This window comes from Rhipicephalus microplus, chromosome 5, assembly GCF_043290135.1.
Source record: "Rhipicephalus microplus isolate Deutch F79 chromosome 5, USDA_Rmic, whole genome shotgun sequence".
NCBI classification, from domain to species: domain Eukaryota; kingdom Metazoa; phylum Arthropoda; class Arachnida; order Ixodida; family Ixodidae; genus Rhipicephalus; species Rhipicephalus microplus.
In genome coordinates this window covers 45,269,803-45,292,574 of record NC_134704.1, presented here as the reverse complement: position 1 = coordinate 45,292,574, position 22,772 = coordinate 45,269,803, and the positions used below count along the sequence as shown (strand labels likewise).

The 22,772-nt window shown below is 46.9% G+C and overlaps 1 protein-coding gene across 2 annotated transcripts in view; it reads left to right on the top strand.

The window, feature by feature from the left end:
- LOC119174635 (cell adhesion molecule Dscam1-like) overlaps window positions 1-22,772 on the top strand; it is a 141,091-nt gene that overhangs the window by 96,150 nt on the left and 22,169 nt on the right. For both annotated transcript variants that reach the window (XM_075895337.1, XM_075895338.1), the window contains exon 4: window positions 8,490-8,666. In XM_075895337.1, the coding sequence (XP_075751452.1) occupies window positions 8,490-8,666 (177 nt within the window). The remainder of the gene's footprint in view (window positions 1-8,489; window positions 8,667-22,772) is intronic.

The following is a 22,772-nucleotide window of genomic DNA, read 5'->3' as shown; positions in this document are numbered from 1 at the left end:
ACGTTTCGAAGCGTGGACTTTATCATAGCGCGTGTTACCGTGGGAAGGTACGCTTCCTGAACAAGTCTTAGTGGGATGCCACCTCCGTTTTTGTCTGCCGTGGGCATTCCGAGTCCGCACCGTAGCCAACTCGTCGTTCACCAAGCAGTCTCCACAAGCACTGACATAAATACGGTGTCTTTGTCTGCGCTGACAAAGTTCTGGCAACAGTGCCCACCTGGCAACGTGAGCTGGCAAGTAGAATAACGCGTGGCGATTTATTGTGCCGTCGCTGACGGGTGGCCCTCAAGAGAATGACGTGTACGTCAGCGTGAGACCAGTCACGTGCTGAGAGGCGCGTTGGCAGTGCTGTCACACTCGAATAAGAGTAGTAGAGAAAAAAAATTGCCCGCAGCTTCCCTCGGGGGAACACTGAGGAGGATGCGGAGCATATAATTGGTTAACGGGGTGTTAAAGTGCGACTTACTTGGGTCGATGGCTATATTGGTTAACGTGGTTGTGAAATGGGGTGTTAAATTGCGACTTACTTGGGTCGATGGCTAAATTGGTTAACGTGGTTGTAGGAGGGGGTGTTAAATGAGTGAACACGTACACACGTATGCGAAAGGGCGGCGCTGGTCGAAGGGACGTCGATCATTGTGTTTGTGGATTCGTTGGAATTCATTTCACCGCGACCTTGGACGTCGACGCGCCGTACAAACCAACCGACGAGCGGCAACTGAGCGAGCGAGCGCCGACCTTGAATATATATACAGCACGACGGCGCATGCACTGTCAGCTGTTGAATGTTCTCGAAGCGCGACGCCACATGCGCGTCCACTGGAGAATCAGGAGAATTGTAGATGTCGAACGCGGTGTGTAGAGGAGGAAGGGTGCACAGATGGTGGAGGAGTGAAGCGCGCGCGGTGTGTAGAGGAGAAAGGGATGCACAGATGGTGGAAGAGTGGGCGACGGCGCGACGGCGCATGCGCGCGCGTCAGCTGTCGAATGTTCGAGAAGCGGTGTGGACGGCGCGGACGGCGCGGACGGCGCACTACAAGGCGCGAGTATAAGATGCTCCGCATCTAAAATTGGCCGCGTGCTTTGCTGCGAATGTCGTCGAAAGACTATAGTCTTCTGCCGGCTGTCTTTCGTGCATAGCGTCGCAATTTCAGTGCAGCCTAGGAAACACTACGGCATTTAGAATTACGTATCTAAGTACTTTCTAGTAAAGGAACACTCCTCCTAATACTTACGTATCGATGCTGTGCCTCAGATATGCGCAATATTTGCTTTTTGACCGACTATGTTTACAAGTATGAATGCAGCCACCAGTTAAGGATGGCTGGACTTTCAAAAAGTGCCTAAACTTCAACCTTGTGGCTGAATCCACATACAGGCAAAAATTTCTGTATTCGAGTATGCAAACAGAAAGCTGTCGTCATTAATAAATGCTGCAGTATAACCACTATCACCCCTGCAAGTCCACAACCTCAGACTTCTCAATTCGGAAAAAAAAAGTACCACCTATCAAGGTCGCCACGTTGCTTGGTGGTTTCGCCCACTCCTTCAGCCACAGAATTTGGTTATGCAGAATATTGTTTGCAGAATGACAACACCAAGCTAGCGTCTACAAGGAGCATCTCGAGCTTCTGCTTAATGTTTTGTCACCCCCCCCCCCCTTTCCCCCCAATTTCAAGGTTCAAACGACTGAAATGCTCCAGGCTTATCGAAGAGTCCATCAAAATGTTGTGGCCACACGTAATCTGTCACAGTGCATGTGTTTCGCGTCATTTGTTATGCACGTGTTCATGCCCTCTTGTGCGCTGCTGTTTCGAGAACCATGGCTCAGCAAATAAGTCGTTGGTATATATTAGGCAAGATCATTTCCAATCCCGCCGTCATTATTATGCCATATTTAGGAGGCACTGTGGGCTTTAACGTGGTTTGGCCAGAATTTATATGTTGCATAAGCCTATATATATAATAGTGCCGTAATAGTCGTTTGATTAGTTATCCGGAGAGGGTTTGGCAAGAGTGGTATTGCGCGAGCATACGGCTTCAAGTCCGACACATGGTGCATGCTATAACGTGCTGGTTCGTTCTGAAGAACGGACTATAGTTGGTTCACGCTGAACAAACGGTAAGGGCGCAACCCACGTAAACGAAAAAACAGGGACACAGAATTCACGCTATAACATGCCCCCCCCCCCCCCCCCATTCCCGATTTCTTTTTTTTACGTGGGTTACGTCCTCAGCCTTCTTTTTAACATGGTGAATGCTTGATTTTGAATTAAAATACGCTCAATATTTCACCGTACAACATTAATTTTCGTATTCGCTTTTAAATTATTTTGGCTTCTGGCATACAGGCATTCAATGTACGAAATGAATCCGAGTCCGAAATACGTTCTGAGAACAGCAGAAGTGCAGCGAAAATGTGCACGAAGGTATCAAATACTCTAGAAACGCCATAGATAGTCCAAAGTACGCCTTAGTACTCCTTAGTACGCCATTGTCTGTCAGCCTTTCCTAAATACTTCCAGATGAAGTTAACATAGAGAAACGCAGCCGAAACGAATTGTACGAAATGAATTCCAGTCCGAAATACGTTCTGAGAACGTCAGAAGTACAGCGAAAATAGCGCACGAAGGTATCAAATACTTTAGAAACGCCGTAGATAGTCCAAAGTACGCCTTAGCACGCCTTAGTACGCCTTAGTCTGTCAGCCTTCCCTACTTCCAGATGAAGTTAACATTGAGAAACACAGCCGAAACACATTCGGAATACGTCCTAAATAGGAAGTTCACTTGCCTTTTCGTGCTGTATCGCTTGTCCTCCCGGGCATGGCACAGGCGTCGGAAGTTCGACGACCCATTCGGGAAATGCCGGGCCGCGAGGGAGAAGGAAATCGCCGCCACCCTTGCCATATATTTCTCTCGTTTTGTATTCGGCTATGCGCCCCTGGTGCAGTGTACGAGCCGGGACGGGATACGGCTTCCCATGATAATGAGCGCCCGCATCCGCCGGCGTGGCTTGGCTGATCGCCGATAACAGTGGTGTGCATGTACAGCCCGCGTATTGTTTTGCACATGCACGGAAGCATCGTGCTGTGAAGATATGCATAGCGAAACAAAGGCGGCAGAAGCGACGGCTCGTCTGGCTCGTCCGTGCCGACTCCCGTGTCGTAGTTCATTCGGCGGGCGTGTCTAGAAAGCTTTATAGTTTAATTTCATGCAACGCACGCGGATGGAACAGGCACCGGGCCAGCTAAACCAGCAGGCGTTGTTGCCAAAGCTTCGGTTCGAGCTGGTTTGTCTGTATAACTTATGCAAACGTCTAGGCGCGGAGATGTTTGCATAAGTTGCTGCCATGCTGGTGAGAGGGAACACTTTCAATCAGGGCGAAGTTAGACTGTGTGGCCATAGCCGTGCGCAGAATTCTTTATCAGGAGGAGGCAAAAGTTTGTCGCAGTGACCCCACTCCCTACCCCTTCCCTGCTAATCAATGTATGGGACGAATTTTGTGCCCCTGCTTTTTAGGTAATATTGTAGCGACACCTCCCCCCCCCCCGTTGGCAGCCCTACGTGTACAGCAACAATAATGTTATCAATAACCTGTTATGCCAGATGAAGGGAACTACACCCTCTGATAGAAGGACAGTTTGTTATAATTCAAAATTATAGGCTTCAGTTTTTGCGTACCTATGCATCTGAATGAAAACGAAAAGTGACAGGCATCTGAAACGAAAGCGCTGCTATACAGAAGAATCGTACGGATTTATTTCATTAGGTAAACATTTTCGAATTTTCTTTTTCATGAATATTCTATAGGGGCTTAGCTTTTGCCGCGTTCTCAACAGCGAACTGTAGTTCGGCAAATTACATCAATGCAGACAGTAACAGCCTATGAACAATTTACAGGTGGCTACGGGTTTAGTTAACTGATGGAATCCACTTTATCTGTGAGGCTTGCTTTGCGGTTTTATTTCGACACTTCGTCATTTTATACGTCCTCGACAGAAGCTTTTTTTTTTTCGTGGTACCCTTGAACGCCATGTATTTGCTGATGTCTATTACATTTTTTATTTATTTTCATAACTTCAGACATAACAGCAGGATGAACAATGCACACACATATTATCAGTAGCCCATAACAGCTTGCGGGAAGCTTATACATTTCCATATTGACTCGGATGGCCACCATGTGCTTGTGGCTTTCGCGACCCCCTCCCACCTTTCGTACTCGTGCGGTTGAGCACAAACACGCACACACGCACTTGTTTCATTTCCGGTACTGCGCTACTACGTCGTCTCACTTTATAGTCCGCATCCAAGCGAGCGGACACTATAAACTATACCACTACGGCTCAAGCGTATATAAGAGCCACTCATACAAACATCTTGGCGCATTGCCGTGATCGCAACTTCGACTGCGCTGAACCCAACAACGCGGTCACCGATGGTGGAGCCGCATATCGGACTCGCATTGTGTACGGCATCCGTACATACAGCGAGGGAACGGCCTTCCATTAGGCGAATGGGTTATGCGGGCAACGGCGAGGCGTGTAGCGTGACGACGACCCACAGCGAGAGGGCGTGGGACGGGAATACAGGGGGGGGGGGGGGGGAGTTGTGACCAACAAGCCGTCCGCGACGCTCGTTCATTAGGCGTCCATTAGCGCTCGCGCGGTAAGTGTGCCCGAAGTGCTGCACGATGTAGTTCATCGAAGGCGTTGTCCGTATACAGAATGCAAGAAATTTTGCACGCAGGATCGATTTCCCCAGCGTTCGCAGCAGACTAAGCGGCGAAATAGCGTATTTTCCGCTTTGTTTCGTTGCGTCGTTCTCTATATTGCCGCTATACACTGTTGATGAGTTAACGTTGCCTGCAAGTTGCGTTTTCGTTAGAGTTGTTGCTCTCGCGTTGTTTCTATGTGCGGCAGCAAATGATTGTTCGCATCGTTAGGCTTATGACTTCCAGCAGCGTCACATCACTCCCCGATTGCTCTCGGGAGATACACTTTGCATCAGACACGACCAAATACATTACAGTTCATTCGAGTTCCATTCACTCGTGGGTTATACGTGTATTCGTGCTAATGGAAGGGACATTATATACTGGCACGTGTTTCGTACTGTTCCAAAGCTATATGTAGAGTGCGTATACTGACTAACAATGCATTAGGCTCGTTTGCTCAAATTTCATATGAATCATTGTAACAAATGAATGAGTGAGAAATAACTCTCGAACGAGAAAACACCAGTGATCGCGCATATGTTCGTATCGTACGCGGCACGCAACATGTACATGGTCCACAAGATGTTTCCATTCCGAAATGAAAATGCCCCGTTAAATATATGCAAATACCTTTCTTTTAGTTTACTGCCTAAAATGAAGAAGTTTAAGTGTTCTCTTGAGAACTAGTTTGATTTCAAGTCATTTTTTTCTTATGTTGGCGGTCTTCATGCTGCAGCTTAAAAGAATATAGCAGTCGGTGCTACATAAAGGCACTATAGTATATCCTGAGCATCACACGTACGAAGGAAGAGGCGCCCTCGTCGTAAAGATTATCGTTTAGCTAAAGTTCAACTTCGATAACGCTTGCATTCATTATTATTTTTTTTTCTCGCTCATCCTCTTTCGTATTTCATATGTTACTCTCATGTTGCTCTCATGTTGCTCTCATGTTGGAATGAGAGTAACTATTGTAACACGACTATGAAATGATTTTAACGCATCGAGTAAACACGTATCTCGGTTTATTTTTCTTTTTTTCTCTCTATCAAGCCATCAACTTTCAATTGTTTAGTATTACGTTAAGAAGCGGTGGTTGGGGAAAGTCAGTCGGTACGTATATAGTCTACCACACTTCAGCACGCCTGATAGTCACGTGGCGGTCTTGGCACGTAATACTGTACAACTACAAATTTGATTACTTGATTACGTTTACGTTTGATTTGATTACGTTTTATTATGATTACGTTTTCCTATTTCTTTTTTTCTCTATCTACCCCCTCTTTCTTGCCCCTACTTCCCCGCCCCCAGCGCTGGGTAGCAAGCCAGATGCCAATATCTGGTTAACCTCCCGGCCTTTCCTTTCTCACTCTCTTTCTCTCTCTCTCTCTCTCTTGATTACTTGTTGTTAAAGCAAACATACGGCACTCTAAACGCATCTGCGCGCAATCTCTGCCACCTCCGGCACCCGTGATACCCTCCGCCATTCAACGCTACCAACATTAAAGAAGAAACGAAAGCATCGCGTGCGGTGTGTGATGCTAGGAAAGGGCTGCGCGGAAAACACCGCGACGATAAATCAGTTTCGGGGAGCCGAGACGCGTCCAACGATCCCAGGAGTGCAGTTGAAAGCACGTCGTCGCCGACGCCGGCGTGCGCCCGCCCCGTGTGTGCCATGCGGTGCCCGGGGTTCCAAATCGAAAGCACTCCGCGAACCGCGAAGCCAAACGACCGACGCCACTCACGTTCCACGCCCTAACCCGAGTCCGTCGGGGCCCTGTCTCGTATCGGGATTGTACGGCCGCGATCGTGTACGCCACGCCAAAAATGGCCGCGAAACCATCGCTGCTTCGCGGAGAGATTTCCTTGGGGGCTGTCGGCGCGAACCGGGTGCGTTTCGACAGCTTTGTAGGACGGTGTAACGCGAAAAACGAACATACGTGTCGACGCTGTTGTTTGCTGCTCTCTGGTAGATGACGCGTCCTGTTCTCCGCCGCAAAGCGAAGCTTGGAGTAAATAAATGTATACAGCAGAGAACACGATACTCTTGTCTTCTTTTCGATGCCCGCGAACGACAGGTGGATGGCGGAAAATGATAATGTTCTCGATAAGACGAGAAATGCGGGCATTTCAGTGTGAGCGATCACTCCAGTGAAGTGAAATTAGAGCGAAGGGGAGGAAGCAACAAAAAGGGAGAAGGCAGGGAGGTTAACCAGAAAGACATCCGGTTGGCTACCCTACACAGGGAGATAAGGGAAGGGGACAAAAAAGACGAAAAAGAGGAAAGAGAGGGAAAAAAATTGAAAAAATAAAATTAGAGCAATCACAGTGAAAGTACTGGGGTTCCTTGTGTATTACATTGAGTTCACCACTTGATACGCCCCGCCGCGGTGGTCTAGTGTCTAATGTACTCGTCTGCTGACCCGCAGGTCGCGGTATCGAATCACGGCTGCCATGGCTGCACTTTAGATGGAGGCTGAAATGCTGGAGGCCCGTGTGCTCAGATATGAGGGCACGTTAAAGAACCCCAGGTGGTCGAAATTTCCGGAGCCCTCCACTATGGCGTCCTCATAATCATACGGTGGTCTTGGGACGTAAAACCCTACATATCAATCAATATCATATCAACCCCTTGATACTCCCCCCATACGATGACATATGTCACTGGCTGTAACTGGCTTCATCCTGCTCAACACCATGGCCCATACAACAGCGTCTCGGTTTTTCGTTCTTTGTGGTATACATAGTACACAATTTTACATCTTTAGAGGGTGGTTACAGTGTCTGTGACTCTACACTCTAGAAAAAAAGAGGTTTTCACAAATCAAAACACACGTATCATGGTGGTTTGTCAGTGGTCTTAACAACCTTATTATTGGGAAACATGGAAAAATGGACTAACAGTTATGACATAAAATTGCACCTAACATCAGCACAGAAGGCACACGTGCGCGCCCTGGAATAAAGTACCTCATGGACGGAGCACTCACGGTACACTACCGTACTCTCTCACTGTCTGGTATATATAGTCGTGACATTTTGAGCCACCGTTCACTGCCTATAGGGATAATCGCATTCCCCCTTATAGGACAACAAAGATTCAGAGAATAAGAGTGAATGCTATATGCTGTGCTTTTAGATGTAACCCTGAAACATACATATCTGAAGTCGCCTACTGTTCTAGAAGAACTTGTTTTTGGGCGAATTGGTGCCTTAGTTTGCCGAATATTTCGTAACAGGTGTTACACTAGGAACATGAAGAGTGGAAGAAAGAGACACATTGGCGCCCGTCTCTCTTTTTTCTCCCCTCTATGTTCCTATGTAGCGCCTATTACGAAATGTTCAGCCGCCTAATCGAGATTTTTTTTTAATCAGCGTTTCCTCATTATTCACGGGCACTATGACGAGAGCACTTACAGCGGTTCTTCTTTCCGTTGCTCCCTTAGAAATTTAAGACTAACAGTTGCTCCCTCGTTTTCGAACATGTCGGCCATCTTGTTCCAGTTGGTCCTTTCGGGGAGTAACAGTTGGTCTGAAGGACTAAAAACACAGCCATTGCACCCATTTCGGTCGTTTTTGGCTTAGAGTGTATGCCGCATGGACCACAGATGTTTCAATAACCCGTAACACGCTTAGCTCCTAAAGGTTGTTTTAGGTAAATAAGTAACGCTTACGCAAACCAAAAAAAAGTTATTTGGGAAGCAACTGCACATCATCATTTTAATAAAAGGGTGTTTTTTGCTTGTTGAAGGTGTTTTTCTGCGCATGCGCAGTGTCCGACGACGTGGAGCTGCGTCCCGTGCCGCTGGGTGGCGCCAGGGTGTCGCTGCTGGCCAACGGGACCCTGGTGATCCGCGAGGTCCGCAAGGAGGACGCCGGCAGGTACCACTGCGTCGCCTCCAACGGACTGGGACAAGACCTGGAAGGCACGCTCACGCTCTCGCTTCACGGTGAGCGACGTCAAAGGCGTAACGTCATGGCGGCGCGTGAACGTCCGACCTTTCCCGTTAGTGGGAACTGGCAGACTGTGTCTTCTTTAGTTCCACTCGTTACAGTTTTTATGCGGGTCATGAAGCGATGAATGGAGGTTGCACTAAGGGATGTCGCTGAGGTCAGCTTTTTTTCCTGAGCGACGTTCTTTTGTCTGATCAAAGTTAACCACTTTAGCGCCGACTGTGTTTCCGTTCTTTTGGGATTGTAAACACGATGGTACATGGTGGCACACACGTTCGGTCTAAGCGCGAATCGTATAGTGATGCGTGAAGGCATGGAGTGTAACTTGTCGGGCTGGTTTTATTCACGTTAAAATGTTTCCTAGAGCAAAGACGGGGAACGGGACGCACATATTTAGGTTGCAGCTGGTATGTTCTCTTGCGCTAATGAACATGAATGCGGGAGTTTTGTTTTCTATTAATAATATGGCTGTGTAGATGACATATCGGTGCGAAGTTTTACTGTCTTTCCTCTTTTTTTATGTTTATGTAGAATGTACTGCGGTATTTTGCGGAGTATGACAGCTTTCGCGTGTTATATCTTATTATTTATTGATTAATTTACTCAATAATTCACTGAATGATTGATTGGTTGATTGCTTTCGTGCATGACATCACATTACACAGAGGTACTGACAAGCACCAAAAATGGGAGCTTGAGGATTATCTTTTCAAAATGAAGCTTCCAACCATCGGTCCAGACTCTAGTGCTTCTGCATGGGTTCTTATCAAAATCTCTATCCCCTCCTCTCGGCCCAGGCCGTTAGTCACACAGATGGCCTCGTGTTCACAAAAAGAAGGTCACAGCGAAAGGATCCGTAGCTGCTAGATACAGCAACACCGCGCATGCTTTCTTTTGCAGCCGTATTATCTTGAATGGGGACTAAAAAGTGCTAGAACTGGGGAAATACCAGATGATGTGGTCTGCCCCAACTGAAGAGCAATATGTAGGACCTTAGAAGGAATGTAATAACTCATATCGTTTCGACAGTATGCGACGTGCAGTCATCGATATCAGGTCTCCCAGCAACCGCTACGAAATCGTGCAGACCAGTTTTACGAAACCATATACATATTAGGAGAACCTCGTTCAATATAAGCCGGAGAAAATTACGCAGAAGTGATGAATATTCACGGATATAGCGGCTCGCAAAAATTACATAACACTTTAAAATGAATACGAAGGAATTTCTTCATTTGATTGTCAGTGACCCGAGAGAGAGAGAGAGAGAGAAGACTAGAAATATGCTTGCGTAAGCCGTATCCGCAAATGGGAGAGAGAACGTCTTTATTGAAGTTTGGCCGGACATAAAGTAGACAGCGGGTGTTACGAAAGAGTCGCAGTCGTTCTGTTTTTCGGTGTGTTTTTTATTTATTTTTTGCCAGCACTGTGCATATCTGCCAGACGCATAGCGATCAATTCAATAACGCTTTCGATATCGCATAATCTTCTCCCGCTGACAATGTGTGTCGGTATGCAAAAAAATAAGTGCGATGAGTTCCTGTTGCGTCGTGATTGAAATATAGCATTTTTATACGAAGTAGTTTATTGAAAAGTGTCTGTAGAGCTTCCACTTCAAGTGACAGTAAATGTCAATAGATGTCGTCGTTACGTCGTCTGTACTATATGACTATGGGTTATAAGAATTTGTTAGGAATCGTGGCTTGAAGCAGAATCCTTCGCGCAAAAAAACTGTGTAGGAGCGAAGAATGCAGAGAAGGTTGTTACCCTCCTCTAAAACAAGCAGTGCTTTCTCCTCCTCCTCCTCCTCCTCTAAATGTCCGGTACAGTTCTCATTCGGCATGTAGGACAGAGTGTGTTACAGCTCCACTATAACGCCGTCAGCTATTTGTTGAGCAAACTGTTTCTTTATTCATTTTTAGTGGACCGGTGGTGAATGTAGTGGGAATTTACCCGTTTTAGATGCGGAGCATCTAATACTCGAGGCTTGTAGTGCGGCGCCGTCCGCAAGCTTCCTCCTCCTTCTTCCACCATCTGTGCATCCCTTCCTCCTCTACACACCGCGCGCGCTTCACTCCTCCACCATCTGTGCACCCTTCCTCCTCTACACGCCGCGTGCGCTTCTCCTCTTCACGAACATTCGCTAGCTGTATAATGTAGCGCGCATGCGCCGTCACGCTTCGAGAACATGGGCAGCTGACGCGCGCGCATGCGCCGTCGCGCTTCGAGAACATCGGCAGCTGACGCGCGCGCATGCGCCGTTGCGCTTCTCCCCCTTCTCGAACATTCGACAGCTGACAGTGCATGCGCCGTCGCGCTGTATATATACTCAAGGTCGGCGCTCGCTCGCTCAGTTGCCGCTCGTCGGTTGGTTTGTACGGCGCGTCGACGTCCAAGGTCGTGGTGAAATGAATTCCAACGAAGCCACAAACACAATGATCGACGTCCCTTCGACCAGCGCCGCCCTTTCGCATACGTGTGTACGTGTTCACTCATTTAACACCCCCTCCTACAAACACGTTAACCAATTTAGCCATCGACCCAAGTAAGTCGCAATTTAACACCCCATTTCACAACCACGTTAACCAATTTAGCCATCGACCCAAGTAAGTCGCACTTTAACACCCCGTTAACCAATTATATGCTCCGCATCCTCCTCAGTGTTCCCCCGAGGGAAGCTGCGGGCAATTTATTTTTTATGATGGGCCGTGACCAGACAACACAGTAACGACATTAGACGCCAAGCCGAGACCCTTTGGAGTGTTTAGACACGTCATGATTGCGTGACAAATTTTTTTTTCGACCTCGTGTCGTCATGATGTCATGATAGGATGACGTCATCACATGGAGTTAACTTTATGGTGAACCGTCACTACACGAAACACCGTGAGGACGACAGGATGGAGACGCCGAGAAGCGGATCGCCTAAAGGTGCTTTGCACCGAAAACTTTCAACGCACTTCTTTCTCAGTTCAAGCTGGTCTTCCTAAAATGCGGTACGAATGCATTTTCCCCCATGTATAGAAACTTTCACTGTTTACAAACGCAGACCCATGATGCCTTCTGGTTTCGTCCACTAGTGTGCCTGAATAGCATAGGTGGGCAAGAAGAGCGTTAGAAAATAGCCCGCTGATTTTCTACACTTTCCTTCCATAATTTGGCAAAATGTATTCAAATAAATGTTCTCTTCATCTACATAAAAACTACGAGAGATTGCCTATAACATTGCGCACGTTCTTTTTATCTGAAAAACTAATAAGAGACTTCCTTACCGTCGAAAAATTGTGAAAACGTCTTTTCAGTTTTGACGTTACTAGCTGGTAAATGAGGTGACCGGAAGGTTTTTGGGGGCACAACGCTTGCAATCTTGAAACCGTCTATACAACATCTCATACAGCACAACTAGCGTCGTTTCAGTATACAATAACCGGATTGGGGCCCTGCTCTATAGGTGTGTACACTGCTGTGTTCGGAATCTCAGTCCCCACGTGGGAGCTGCCCGCAAGACAGAGAGAGAGAGAATAAACATTATTGAAGAATTAAAATTACGTGACTAATCCCGGGTGGAGCCCTCTTGTAGAGCCCCACTGGCCACAGCGGCTCGCCGGGCCTGGTCTAGGGTCACCAGTTGGCTCCCCAGTGCCAGCTCGGAAAGCCGTGCCTCCCAAGACCACGTTGTGAGTGTTTGTAGTGAGCGCACCAACCTAGATATTGCATTGGCTGGCCGCTCGGTACATTGGTAGGTTATGTGTGTAAGTGTGGCTGTGTGGTTACTACACCATGGGCATACCTCTGTTGTGTATATCTGTGGAAAAATTGCGTGTAGTTTTGATATGTGGGGGTATGTGTTCGTTTGGAGGCGGCGCCGATCCCGGGCTTGTTGGCTGCTTAAGTTCGGATGTGGAGGGGCGTACGTGCGTCTTGTAAGGCGTTGGTTTTCCAATATCTGCCTGCTTGTTACACTTTGCTCTTCATGATGCCCTGTGAGGTGTCCTGAGGAGAGTCCTGCGTCTCGGCCAGTAAGTCCGCGAGCTACGCAGTTTGCCTCCTCGTTCTTCCCCCAGGCCGTCATGCCCTGGGCACCAAGTGACGCCATGTGCCTCCATCAACATGGACCCCAAAATATCAGTGACGCACCTTGGAAGTGTGCCTCTAAGGTATAAGCGACATGCAGCTTGTGAGTCTGTCAAAATATGCGCTGAGCGCCCCCTTCTTTCGGCTTCTCTGATTGCCAAGGCTATGGCTGCTGCCTCTGCGGTGGCACTTGATCTGGTGCGTAGGGACGCGCAGGCCACGACTTTGCTTTGGTTAGTCACTGCCAATGCATATGCTTGTTTTCTGGAGCCTTGTGGTGGCGCAGGATAAAGACTGACGTCGGTAAAGTAAGCGTCTGGATCGCTACTTCTCTGCAAGAGTTTTCGTGCTCGCGCTTGACGGCGCTTTTTGTTGTAGAGCGGATGCATGTTTTTTGGAACTGGTTCCACGATTATTTGATCACGTATTTGCTTGGGTACAATGACTGTCTCATCGCCACAATATTGAGGGGTGAGAGGGTATCCCAGCCTCTGTAGCAGTGTTCTTCCCTGGAGCGTAGTGGGGAGTCGTTCTCGCTGTGCGATTAGCGTGGCGGCAAGACAGTGATCTGTGTTTTAGAGGACCAAATAAAAGTTTATCCAATCCAATCAAACTAGCGTCGTTCAGCTACGTAGGCAACCACTAGCACGTGCTCCTTCAATGACCCAACTGCACAACGATCAACCAAACTCTCGGTTTACTAGACGAACGCGGAAATGTTACTCAGGCGTACAGGCGCAGCCTCATGTGCGCACATTAAGGACGGCGCGTTACGCGAAACGCACATTTGTCCGATTAACAAACAAAAAATACCACACACAAGAAAACGATTTGCCCCGTTTGCCAGGAAAGGCTGTCTCGCGAAGTTGTTTCGCCGCGGGATCACGGCGGGACTGCAACACAGAATGGCTCCACGCGTTGGAAATCTTGCGCCTTGCGAAAACCGTTCTGTCTTGGTTACTCTTGATCCTCGTCCACGTTTCTTTCTTTCTTTCTTTCTTTCTTTCTTTCTTTCTTTCTTTCTTTCTTTCTTTCTTTCTTTCTTTCTTTCTTTCTTTCTTTCTTTCTCTCTTTCTTTCTTTCTTTCTTTCTTTCTTTCTTTCTTTCTTTCTCAGTGGCGTGGACAGGAGGAGTTAGAGGATTAAGCCTCCCTCACCCCCTCCTCTTTTTTTCTTTTCAATTTTACACTTGTATAGTATATACGCGCGTACATGCAACGGCACACACGAATATACATCATAAAGTATGACCCCCCCTCCCCTCAATCCCCCGAAACAGAAAAAAGTTGGCTACGTCACTGCTCACTCTCACTTGACGCAAGCAACGTTGCCTGACGACGGAACGCCGGGAGTGGGCATCGACGTACGTGGCTATAGAGCAAGAGGAAAATACAAGAACACTGGGAGAATTGCCGACGAGGTTGACGCGTTTACGCTTATACGCCGTCGTGTGTGTCTGCCTGGCTCGAATCCAAGAGCCCTGCTCTGGCCGAGCTTCTCGGAAAACGGCCCTGGTATATGCGGCCACTGACTCTGACGGTGAGCACGACAGCGTCGGGTACTCTTTAGGCACTCATGCGTGCGCAGTAGCTTGGTCGACGCTCTTTCTTCTCATTTCCTCTTTCTCATTCGCGCGTCGTGTTTTCGTGCAGATTAAAAAATAAACAAAAATTAAGCAACAGCGAGGGGTTCGGCGAAATGTGGCGCCAAGCGTGGGTGTAGGGACGACGACACATTTAGCGCGGATTACGGACTCCTACGAGGAGCCTTAGCAGGCAAGTTGCCGCCGACGTTGTAACTACAAGCCGGCGCGTGATCTCCCGGATCTTAGCGGATAATGTATCAGTTAAGAAAACTTTGTTTTGTTATGAGTCGTCCATCGAGGGGACGCGAGATGCAGAGGGGAGCCAGTAATGTGTGCGTGTGACCGAAAACACTGGTAACGTTGACACAGATTTTTGCTTGAGGTTGGCTGCGAGTATAATGATAATTTTTTCAGCTTGGTTTTCAATCTGTCATGCACATAGAATCCTTAGGGACTGTAATCTTCCGGATAGAGAAACTCTTTATTGAATACCGAAAAGAATTCATCACTCTATAGCGTCATGTATGGCAAGCTGCTTTGCAGATGGGAATGACAACGATTGAGACGATGCGTGCAAGGTACAGTGACTATATGCATAACGCTTCGTGTTTGTTCAATGCCTGTCCTGTCGTGACTGTTTTCGGGAAAGGTACGGCATCGCGGTGCGCCGCAACCCGATAGGCCTTATCGAAATATTGGTGCGTGGCGAGACGTCAATGTTCGGCGCTCTTATCGATGAGGCGCTCTTGCTTCGTTTCCGAGACCACGAATTTTTATCAATGGCACATGTTCCACGGCTTCTGAAGGCTCGATGAGGGGAAAGGATTGTCTGATTAAATTATCTCTACGACCTTTCGTTAGCCTTTCCAGATACATTTCAAGTATACCAAGAGGAAAAAGTTCATCTTCACGCAGTGCTATATACTCCTATTAATTCGCCTTCTAATCAGCCTACGCCGAAACGGGAGAGCATTAGCGACGGTCTTCATTCGCGTGTACGGATATAAGACGATGCCGCGCCTGATTCGTGGTTTAGCAACAGTGGCAGCTTACCGACTACAGCAGCTATAACGTTACGTTAATAAGTACCAGGGCGCGGTATCCATTCCCTGCAACGGTGGCGGAATTCTTATCGTGGCCGTGCCAAAAAAAAACAAAAAAAACACGTGTGGATACAAAGTGGTCGAAAGCGACCCGCCTGTTTTCTCACAATAATGCGCGTCATCTGATTATGCTGGTGCTGGTGTAAAGCCGCGCTATTCAGTCATATTTGCGGTCACCGATACTACAAGGCAATCGTTTTTAAACTAACGCGGTATTTAAAAGCATTCATGTATTTACCTTTAGATACGCGTTGCATAGTCCACCAGTCCGCAAAACTTGTTCATTTATCATAGGAATAGCCTGCAACGCACTCTGCGAATACCTGTCGTTGCGAAGAGACGCTACACCACATCCTGTGCGACTGTCCGTTGTATGACATCCAGACACAGTCACTGGCGTCCGTTCTTGCGCGCATCGACAACAGCCAAATGTCTGTGGACACTATTCTTTCAAGCGCTCGATAGGAGACATTGCAACAAAAGGCGACAAAAGCACTGCTGAAATTCCTACGCGACACGGACTCGAACGAGCGGCTGTAACAGCAATGTCACACACACCAAGAAAGACAAGACTGGACTATGACTCAGTGTGCGCGCGTGTGCTGCCGAATGTGCTGTGTTTATCTCTCTTCCCTCTCTCCTCTCTATCTTTCATCTCCCCCCCCCCCATCGCCCTCCCATGCGCAGGGTAGCAAAGTGGCTGCCTGGTTAACCTCCCTGCCGTTCTTTTCCTCCTATTTTCCTTCCTTCCTGCAAAACTATTCGAAGGGTCTCTCCTAAATAGTAATCACAGTTAGGGTTAGTACGTCACAACACAGCGATATTATTACGAGATAAGACCGTATAGTGCAGGGTTCCGTCAATATTAACCGCTGGTTCTTCAACATGCACCTAAATGTAGGTACATCGGCCTTTAGCATTATACTTCCACCGAAGTACGGCAACCGCTTCCTGAATACGATCCCGCATCCTTCGGGACGGCAGTCGTGCACTTTAACCACTACACTAACGTTACTAGATTACTGCACAACGGTGGCCCGAGGTCTCTCTTGTAGCATGCAGTGAATGCGGTTTTGTGTGGTTGGAACCCGCAAACCAAGTCTTCAGTTTAACTTCGTCAACTTTTTTTTAGGGGCGAAGCTCCTTATGGCGTGGCTTGGGCGTCCCTCGTATGTAACCACCAGTGGCACATACCCGAAATTGGTATAACACTTGACCTCCAAGGTGGTGCCAGTGAGAGATTTCTTCTGTGCGTTGTTTAACAATAAAAACTAGTGCTCAATGTACATGCCAATGGCTGCTAATGGGGAATGAGAGACATGAGCATTCGGCTTTTAGTCAACGCGCACGCTGCGATCCACATTAGCAGCCATTAGCATGTACATTGAGCACTATCGGACAAGAAAGGGATGCTACATTATACTCGCTGGGTGTAACCTCCTTAGCTTTAGAAAGGTTTAGCGAGCGTTGAGCCGCAGTGCCATGAATACAATGAACTTGTATATACCATGAATGAACTCAAGGTGGTTAAAAATGAGAAGTAGATACGAAGCGCAAGCCGTAAGAAAGTAAAAGCCGAATTCTCCTGTCTCTCATTTCTCATTAGCAGCCATTGGCATGTAAATTGAGCCCTATCTGACAGGGAAAGGTTGCTACGTTATACTCGCTGGGCGTAACCTCCTTGGTTTTCGAAAGGTTTAGCGAGCGTTTGGTCGCAGTGCCATGAATACAGTGAACTAGAATATACCATGAACTCGAGGTGGTTAAAGGTGGGAAGTGGACCCAAAGCGCAGGCCGTAAGAAAGTGTGCGTGTGCCACCTCTCGTTTAGTCCTTGGAATGTCCGCTGGATGGCGGTGCTTCTATATGGGGAATATATGATAAAAAGATGCGAGATGGTGGGACTTGGAGTGTTGAATAGATGAACGAACGGACACACAAACAGATGCATGGATGGACGCATGAACGGACGCAGGAGCGGATGCATGAAAGAACGCAGGGACGGGCGCACAAACAGACGCATGGACGGTCACACAGACGGACGCATGGACGGACGAATGCTTCGCCCCACTCTCCATCATTCTCTCCGTGGATATGCTGCCATTTTTGTACCCTATAAACGTTCACAAAATGACAGGACATACCGTTACACGAACAAAACAAAGGGGCGAACGAAAAAAATACATGTGACGAGAAAAAAACATCATCCACAGTTTACCGCACGAAAAGAACGACCTAAACGGGCGCGCCGCTCACTCGGGCCGATACGGGTCGTTTTTGCATATCGTCCGTTTCACGCGACGCAGCCATCTAAGAAAATTTCGTGCTCGCGGCAAGCCTCGCGCTATATCCCGCATGCAGGCCCATCTTTCGAAAAAAAGCTCAGCGCCGCTGGCGTGGCGATCAAGAGAATCGATTTTCGCTCCCCGCCTTGCCCCTCCCTTCCTCCTATTCTTCTAGTCCTTCTCGAGAGAGATATTTTTTTTTTCTATTCTTGTCTCCCCTCTACTTGGCACATTCGGAGCACTGGGAGTAATGGCCTCCGTAAGAGACGCCCATCACGCGGTTCTGATTTTCGAGGCGCGGCACGGCCATACAGCTAACGGGCGAAAGCGTGCAATCCGAAGCTATGCGATGGCACCCGGACACTTGGGCTGTTTAAAGTATGTGTCGCGAGATATATAACGCAATGTAAGGGGGTAAAAGGCAGAAAAAAAATTGAAGATGCACACCTGTTGTTGTTTCACTGGCCCGGTATCTTCTCGCTCTGCTGATGCCCGTAATAGACCTGAGAATGATGGTGCACCATCATGAGGAACGCGTCTTTAATCTGTACTCCGAAATAATGTCATTGCTGTGTTTGAAATGCGGGCAGGTGCCTATAGTCAATGTTGTTCTCATCACTTTGACGAACAGTTGTGTAAGGCGTAGACGTTTTGGGTAACTGCAAACATTTCACCTGTGAGCATTGTTATTGCGTGGATTATTGTGTTGTAGTGCTGGAAATAGTAATGTAAGTGTACATTTACGGCATAATTTTGTACTGTTTTATAGTTACTGAAAATATTGCGATGCAAACAAACATGTAAGACAAGAGTATAGTAGTCGAAGCCACACCTATATACACCTAAACACGTTTAAATGTAGCACGTACACGTGATAATTGGTGAACAAAGGGTGTCGCTGGAGCCTACGTGTGATGTAGTTACCGAACCACCCTCTTTCATACTCTCCCTTTGTAATCAATAAAAATTCTTCTCTGCCGCCTTGTCCTTTGTTGAATGCAGGTCAGATATAACAAAAATAAAGTAAAGTTCATGAGCAAACCAAGCGTAGTTCTTTCTGTACTATCTGGAGCAACATCTGCTGAAACCATAGATTTATGTTTAATCAACAACTACTTGCAATGCACTCTTGATTATGCCGCATTGAATTGCCATATGTGCTTTTCACTTGATCATTTCGCGCTTGCCAGCAGGGTTTAGCCGTTGTGGCCTTTAAAAGGTCATTTTAGTGTCCCATATTTTGTTGCTCACGACTGTAAATTGGCTGCGAACTGCGAAGTAATGAACAAATCAAATGAGAGCAGGAAATCACGCAGTAAAGAAATAGCCAGGCCTGCGCAGAACGCGCAGCATGGTCACAGCGATCGCTGGAAGAGTGGCCTTTGTATAGCCATTTTTAAACATTATTTTGATAACTGCTACAATGACACTTGCAAACTACCTACTACACAATAAATTATCATAATTCGTGTGTCATTATGTCATCCTTCGTCATTATTTCGGGAGGCACGATACCCGCACTTACAAAATTAAACGAGATTTTGTACAAGTTTTGATGCTGTGGCAGAGGACGATAAAGAATAATGCCTGAAACTTTTGTAAAGAGTTGGAGCTTTTGACGACCCACTCAATCGTTACACAATGCGCATTCTGTGACGACCAGTTGTTCCTTTGCTGCTTTAAAACGCTTTATTACTCATATTAACGTGATTCTTCTACCGACATGAAGCCTGCCTGGGGTCCGTTTACAACGGAGTATGAACCACCGGCGTGGTACTGTGATAGGATACTGGTCTGGCACGCAGGGGACCCAGGTTCGAATCCCATTGTGTCCTTGTTAGTTTTTATTTACTTAGTTTTTCTCATTTCGTGGTAGACACCGGCGGTGGCGGCGGACAACTACAGCGCACGCGACCCTTTATTGTTGTGACCTCATAACAGCTTTCGCTGTAAAAGGGTTTCGCCTTTGGCTAGTGGTATCTGAAGACAACGAACAGCATGTGATCGCTATATGCGATTTCCAGAGGTGGTTTACCTCTGAAGCTAAGCGTGCAAGCCGAAATGGGGCTAATATTACGTTCCCTGACGATAACGAGAACTAAATAACGCATTTCACTATACCATAACCTGTCTGTGTTTAGTGCGTCCGTGATAGTAAATGTGGTGATAATGCATAAAGTGTTCCAACGCCTACTGTATAGCGGAACGCGTGTCCTTTATGACACGATGGTTGTTTGAATGCGCACTCCGTAAAGAACTAAAAGTAAAGAAAAAAAACGATAAATCAGCAAACTTGGGGCTTGATAGAAAAAAAAAGGCTCTCATGCGAAAGACGTGGCTACTAAACGGTGCCGTTATGAATGACGAACATCAAACTGACTTTATGGTCGATACTGGGGCTCCGATGTATATATAGAAACCACGCGAACCACAGAATGCTCAACAGGGTGGGTCGCATGTTCATGTAGAAAAAAAAAACATTTTCACTATTAAAAAACGATGTTCAAAGACGGCGACCTCCTGTCCCCCCTGCGCACTTCAAAGACCTTTAGAACGATCAAGACGACGCTTGCACGCTTCAGCCGCTACTTTTACAGCTTTATTTCACTTTTACTTTTTCGTGAAAGCCAGCAGCACGAACCGAAGATGATGCGCTTCTCGCAGTTTATTGATCCTAGTTATTTGTTTTGCCGCGAGTGGCAAGGAGCTCAGCCTTTTGTTCTGGATCACGTTCGATTCAGAAGGCAGTTAAAAATCTCGGCTCTGTGAAGAAATGCGTCGTTATAGGCGCCGCCGTCGATCGCTTCTCCGCACTTTGTATTCGTCGCGGATCGCTTTTTAGAAACGATCCCTCCTTTGTGCTTGAGCGGCCTAGCTTCAAACACAAGCTTCGACGGTCCAGAAATCTACGCATTCACCCCGAGGTTCAAAAACAGGCAGTTCCTTTGAACCGACTCGTTACACCGTAAAAACCTGCCATATTTTGAACACATGCGTCTCTACCGAAAAGGCCGAATGGCTGCTTGGCAACGAATGTATACATATACTGCTCCGACCGATGCCTCACGAGTTCTAAAAGTACTTTTCGTACTGCTCCGACCGATGCCTCTCGAGTTTTAAAAGTACTTTTCATTTATTGCATCCTTAAAGGCCCGAGGGAATTACATAAGGGAGGGGGGACAACAAATACGAGGGTGTACAATTCAATGTGAACAAATTATTATAAACAATACAGTTCTAAATACGCATATGGTAGCATGGTCAAGAATGACAACAAAAACTATTCAAACAACAAACAAAAGAAACGTTTGACTGGAAATTAGAGTAGAAACAACAGGGCAAAAATTATACATACAGTACGCTAGTAGGATATATCTACAGCCATGGGTTATTGGGTGGAATATATTGTGTGAAGTAGATTGATAAGTTCGAATGCGTGAGGTACACTTTGTTTTTGTTTGCATAATGTTTAATTTTACCATAATCGAGTGAATTATAGTGCATTGACGAGACGAGAGCACTCGCTTCGCAGCATTCACGAGAGCCTTTGCGCGTGTCATATGAATTCGAGGCTCGAAGACCTCCGTGATTCAAAAAGGAAAAATGAACTTGGAAAAAGGTTGAGCGCACATGTTTACTCACGTGAACATAGGGCGCAAACATTCCCCAGCATCAGCATGAAAACCAGGCCCCCACCTTACAGATTTTCGTAAGAGAATAATTTAGCCGACTGCGACGTGGTACATATTATTACGAGGCCGGCTGACCAGTGGAAAACGTACTTACGTAACAGGAGTTTTTACTGAACATTTTTTAAAATTCGGCTACTATATGAAACCAGGTACAGTCGGCCAAACCTTTAGCTATCGTGTATGAGTGGCAGTTTTTCCTGCGTATCTTCGCCATACGACTGAATTAAGTAAAAAAAAAAAGAAATGAGGACAAGCGTATACCCACGAAGCACATGTGCATAAAGCAATTTGTTTTTTTTTACTTCGTCCCATAATATGGAGCTTAAAGACAAAGAAGTTAATGTTTTGGCCGATTGTACAACCAGTCCTGCAGCCAGATGTTTTTTGTTGTTGTTGGAGGGAGCATTTGTCGAAAACTTTGAAAAAGAGCTATGTTTATCACTTGTCCTCGGTAAAACGCCCCTTTCATACCAATATCGGGAGGGGGGGGGGGCTATCTCTTTTACCCTTTTGGCTACAGGCCTGTGAACATCATATTATGTTTGTGCATTCAGACTCAGTGTAGACTTCGACTGTAACCTTCTCCGTGTAGCCTTTGACTGTAATTCTACATATGCGAGCGTTGTCGCAGCACTTCAAAACATCTATACTCATGTGCACAATTAAAACGTTTACACGGCTAATGTTTACACAGAACGCAATCTTGATTTGGTCATGTGCATATACTTCTCGTTCTCACCACAGCTTCGCAGTGTCTCGTGACTTCAAACGTACTTATAAATTACTCTGTAATACAAACAAAAATGAGAATCCATGGTCGGCCAAGGGATTGGTTGGCTTTCCTTCAACTCATTTCATGCTGCATTGACCGCTGTGATTTTTCTTCTTGTCTATCGCAGGTGGAGCACATCGCATCCAATCCCATTTCCTCCCCTTGTACTCGCTTGCGTTTCTCAACCCCGATTCGTTTTATGTACGAGAAGATGCGCATGTGTGCATGCATACTTATGTTGCATGAACTGAAGGGTGTGCGCCTGTTTTTCTCCCTCTGCACTCCTATCGATTCCTGCCTAATGTACCACTTGCAGCCAGGACCCCAGGTTATTTTCGTGTAGTTTCCTGGCTATAACTAGCACTTTGAGCATGACCCGATTGGGAGTGTACACACGTGCGTGAATGTGCTTTTGCGCGTGCGCCCGTGTTCGGTTGCAAGTGTGATTTGTCTTTGAAAACTGCAATACCGTGCAAATATATGTGGCATATATGGCAGTGTTCTGCCATATATGCCACATTATGCCATATTATACTATATGCCATATCGTGCAGTAACTGCATACCGTGCAGATAGCTTATGCGCTAAGCGCG